General features: G+C 38.4%; 1 protein-coding gene across 1 annotated transcript; it reads right to left on the bottom strand.

The window, feature by feature from the left end:
* Positions 1-3,827: 3,827 nt before the first annotated feature.
* On the bottom strand, positions 3,828-4,790 carry LOC125177184 (olfactory receptor 52N1). The gene has a single exon (XM_047879295.1). It carries the CDS (start codon positions 4,788-4,790, stop codon positions 3,828-3,830), a length of 963 nt encoding a protein of 320 aa, XP_047735251.1.
* Positions 4,791-5,242: the final 452 nt, after the last annotated feature.

Below are 5,242 nucleotides of genomic sequence, written 5' to 3' on the forward strand. Positions count from 1 at the left end.
GCAAGTAGGGGAGGGGCAGAGGGAGAGAGAGAGAGAAACCCAAGCAGCCTCTGCACTGCCAATGCAGAGCCCAACATGGGGCTCCATCCCACTAACTGCAAGATCATGATCCGAGCCGAAATCAAGAGTCAGATGCTCAACCAACTGAGCCACCCATGTGCCCCATCCTCAAATAACTTTCTAAGAAAAGTTGTTATGCAGATCTTCTTTCTTCATTTTTTCATATCTAAAATAACTTTACCATTCACTATTAGAGTTATTATTAAATTGAAAGCAGAAGTCTAGTCTAATAATTATTTATTTTTATAAGTAAGAAAACTGCTCTATGACCTTGCAACATCAATGTTTGTTGGTAGGTTTCCTTGCCAATTATGTAAACATGCATTGGTTTTTTAAATTATTTTAATGTTTGTTTTCCACCTGAAATTTTTAAGCATCTTTTCATTATATTTATAGTCTTTAATTTCACAGTAGTATGTCCAGGTTTGAATCTTTTATAAAGGATATTCTAGGTATTTTGGTATTTCTTGATATTTCTTAAAATACACATTTTTAATTTTGTTATAGGAAATATTATTTCATAGTTGTTTGGATAAATTCTCCATTTGCCTGAACAGTTTTCTCTCCTAATGTAAACCCTAAAAGTCAGACTTTTGCCCTCTTGGACAGATCTTCTATATGTCTTTATTTTTCTTTCGTATTTTATATCCTTGCCTTTTTTCTTTCTGTGAGATTTCTGCAACTCTGTTTTCCTTTCCTTAAATATTTTTGCCATCATTCATTCTTTTCTGTTATAAAAGTTATTTTCTAATTGTCTGCTTGCCCCTTTTCCATAGAAATCCTTTCATTTTTTAATGGGTGAAATATATTATCAGATATCTCTGAAAAATATTGATGCTGGAAATATTCTCCTACAAAAATAATAAGGATGGTTACATTGGACAAAATATAGAAAGAAATGTAATCCTGACTTCGTTGTAAAGTAATACATATTCATACTCAATATTTATATTAATATTCATATAATCATAGGAATTCAAGTACTGTTTATTAGCTTTCAACTATTGCAATCAAATTATAAACAAATCTAGGAAGATTTCTGGAATCATAGCAGTAGTAATGATCTTCAGACTAGGAAATCAAAAATATATCTGATTTGGGGCACCTGGGTGGCTGTCGGTTGAGTGTCTGACTTGAGCCTAGGTCATGATCTCATGGTTTATAGGTTTGAGCTCCATGTCAGGCTTTGTGCTGCCAGCACAGTCTTCATATTCTCTGTTTCCTCTCTCTCTGTCCTTCCCCCACTCGTGCTCTCTCTCTCTCTCTCTAATGTTTATTTATTTTTGAAGGAGAGAGAGAGTGTGAGCAGGTGAGGGGCAGAGAGAGGAAGACACAGATTCTGAAGCAGGCTCCAGGCTCTGAACTGTCAGCATAGAGCCTGATGTGGGGCTTGAAGTCATGGACTGTGAGATCATGACCTGAGTCCAAGTCGGATGCCCAACCGACTAAGCCACCCAGGCACCCCTCTCCCTCTCTCTCTAAATGAATAAACATTAAAAATTTTTTAATTAAAAATAAAATAAAATAAATATCTTATAAACATTGAGGTTAGAAATATAGAAAGAAGGAAATTATAAAAACACATTTAATAAATATATAAATACATGTACATGTATATACATGTATACACTATATGCACACACATACATAAATCACACACACAGATATTATCACACAAAGGTGATAAACATTGTAATTGAGTTACAATCCTCATTGTCTGTAACAGGGTAGTTTTTAGTCAAATTAAAGTTTGAACATAGCTTGGAGTAAAAGAAGAAATCACCAAAAAGAAAAAAAAAACACATACGATGCTATCTCTGGAAAGAAACTAAATGGAAGAGATTTTCAAGATGGAGTTTTTTTACTTTTTAATGATTCTCTTGTGTGTGTTGTTTGATCATAATTTGTACAAATATACGTATTATTTACACTAAATTTAGCATCCTATAAAAACAAAATACATATACTTTGTTAGTCATGGACAGAGAGTACAGGAAGAAAATGTTTCAGTATAGAGAGATCAGAGAGTGTGCCCAAGACATATTATTTTAAATAAATATTTTATTGAACTATAATATTCATGCAAAAAAGAGCACACATCATAAGTATCACCAAGCGGATACACCCTGTAATTGCCATTCAGATCAAGAACTAAATCAGTGGCAGCACCTCAAAGCACCCCTCATACTCTGTTCCATCATTATCTGAGCGTTTATTCTCAAAGTTAAACATCATCCTGATTTCTACGACTACAAATTAGTTTTACATGCTTGTGACCTTTATCTAAATGAAATCATAGAATACATATTATTTGGTCTCTCTCACTCCACATTATACTTGAATAGATCACAATTACTTATTTATTCAGTTTGGATATTGATGGACATACATTCTGTGTGTTATGAATATGCTGCAACTTACATCTTTTAAAAGTTCTCTAGACATCCGGATGGCCAACAGGCACATGAAAAGATGTTCAGCGTCGCTCCTTATCAGGGAAATACAAATCAAAACCACACTCAGGTATCACCTCACGCCAGTCAGAGTGGCCAAAATGAACAAATCCGGAGACTATAGATGCTGGAGAGGATGTGGAGAAACGGGAACCCTCTTGCACTGTTGGTGGGAATGCAAATTGGTGCAGCCGCTCTGGAAAGCAGTGTGGAGGTTCCTCAGAAAATTAAAAATAGACCTACCCTATGACCCAGCAATAGCACTGCTAGGAATTTATCCAAGGGATACAGGAGTACTGATGCATAGGGGCACTTGTACCCCAATGTTCATAGCAGCACTCTCAACAATAGCCAAATTATGGAAAGAGCCTAAATGTCCATCAACTGATGAATGGATAAAGAAATTGTGGTTTATATACACAATGGAATACTACCTGGCAATGAGAAAAAATGAAATATGGCCTTTTGTAGCAACGTGGATGGAACTGGAGAGTGTGATGCTAAGTGAAATAAGCCATACAGAGAAAGACAGATACCATATGGTTTCACTCTTATGTGGATCCTGAGAAACTTAACAGGAACCCATGGGGGAGGGGAAGGAAAAAAAAAAAGAGGTTAGAGTGGGAGAGAGCCAAAGCATAAGAGACTGTTAAAAACTGAGAACAAACTGAGGGTTGATGGGGGGTGGGAGGGAGGAGAGGGTGGGTGATGGGTATTGAGGAGGGCACCTTTTGGGATGAGCACTGGGTGTTATATGGAAACCAATTTGTCAATAAATTTCATAAAATAAATAAATAAATAAATGGCAGATACATTGGAAAAAAAAAAAAAGTTCAACTCCCGTCCTAGTGACCCAACCACTTTCCCCTAAAAGTAAGTCTATGAAGAACATGGAATTTCAGAAGAGAGAGTCTTTGTCTACATGAACATAGTGTCAAGAAGGAGCTTGGGTGGCTCAGTCAGTTAAGGATCCGACTTCAGCTCTGGTCATGATCTTGCCGTCTGTGAGTTCAAGCCCTGCATTGGGCTCTGTGCTGACAGCTCAGAGCCTGGAACCTGTTTAGGATTCTGTGTCTCCCTCTCTCTCTGCCCCTCCCCTGCTCACACTCTGTCTCTCTCTCTCTCTCTCTTTCTCTCTCTCTCTCAAAAGTAAATAAACATTAAAAAATAAAAATAAATAAAAAGAGGTAGGAGAATTAAAGTTCCATGAAAGCATTTCCTGTGGCCAGATAACTGCTTTCATTTGTAGAGTTCCCTACAGACTTGGTTATCTCAACCTGGATAAGAGAATTCTAACTTCTAAGAAGACTCTACTTAAATGTTGTGAGAATTGTCCTTTTCCTTAAACAAGAATCTAATAACAATTTCTCGTATCTGCTTGGTTTTCACCCCATACACAATAGGGTTCATTGTGGGAGGCATGAGCAGGTAGAGATTAGCCATAATAATGTGTATATGTGGAGGAATGGTGTGTCCCCCAAACCGGTGAGTAAAGAAGGTGAAGAAGGCTGGGACATAGGTGATGACAATGGCACAGATGTGAGCAGTGCATGTGCTAAAGGCCTTCTGCCGGGCATCTGCTGATGATAGACTCACAACTGCCCGGAGGATCATAGTGTAGGAGATTGTGATGCACAGGATGTCAAAGCCCCCAATCAGGAGGGCAACCATTAAACCATATATGGCATTGATCCTAACATTGCCACAGGATATCTTGGCCACAGACATGTGGTCACAGTAGGTGTGAGGTATGACATTGCCCCTGCAGTATGGCAGGTGCTTGGTGAGGAAAGTGAAAGGGATAACAAGTATTACACCTCTAAGAAAAGTGAGGAGTCCAGCCTTGGAAATGACTGAATTTGTGAGGATAGTAGCATAGCGCAGGGGATAGCAGATGGCCACATAGCGGTCCAGGGCCATGAGCATGAGCACCCCAGACTCCATTCCTGTGAAAGTGTGCACAAAGAACATCTGGGCCAGGCAGGCCTTGAAATCAATCTCCTTGAGGTTGAACCACAATATGCAGAGGGTGTTGGGAAGAGTGCTGGTGCACATGAGCACATCTGTGAAGGATAGAAGGGCTAGGAAAATGTACATAGGTCTGTGTAGGGCTTCTTCAGAGTAAATGAGGTATATAAGACCAAAGTTTCCTGTGATGGCAATGCTGTACATGGTACACAGGGGGAAGGAGATCCACAAATGTACTTCTTCCAGCCCGGGGATGCCATTTAGGATGAATGAAACTGGAGTTAGGCTGGTGTCATTTAGGAATGACATAATACCTGTTGGAAGTTCATGGTACAGAAGTTACAGAATTGCTCTGTAAGCAGGAAAAAAGAAAGGTCCAGAGAGTAACTCACCAGCAGGATTTTCTTCTTCATAAATGCTAATTTGTCTTTCTTGTAGGTCAATCACTAAATATGATCTTTTATGTTGACTTTGTGCCATATACACTGTTTGGGTCCATTACTTACACATTAGATATTGGGAAGATGTACTGACTGAATTTAGTGGATGTGCTGAATCTGGATGTGTCCAGGGTTTTTGGTTATCATAATTTACAGTCCATTCTCCAGGCTGAGTTGGCCACTAAGTGACTAACTGGATGATCAAGGATTGAAGAAATATTTGACATGTTCTAAGGGCTCATTATCTTAGTCAGATATAACTATTCCATTCTGAAATGTTAATAATTTTCAAAGGTTCTCGTGGACTCACCTTTAAGGTAA

The sequence above is a fragment of the Prionailurus viverrinus genome, chromosome D1 (assembly GCF_022837055.1).
Source record: "Prionailurus viverrinus isolate Anna chromosome D1, UM_Priviv_1.0, whole genome shotgun sequence".
Lineage (NCBI taxonomy): Eukaryota > Metazoa > Chordata > Mammalia > Carnivora > Felidae > Prionailurus > Prionailurus viverrinus.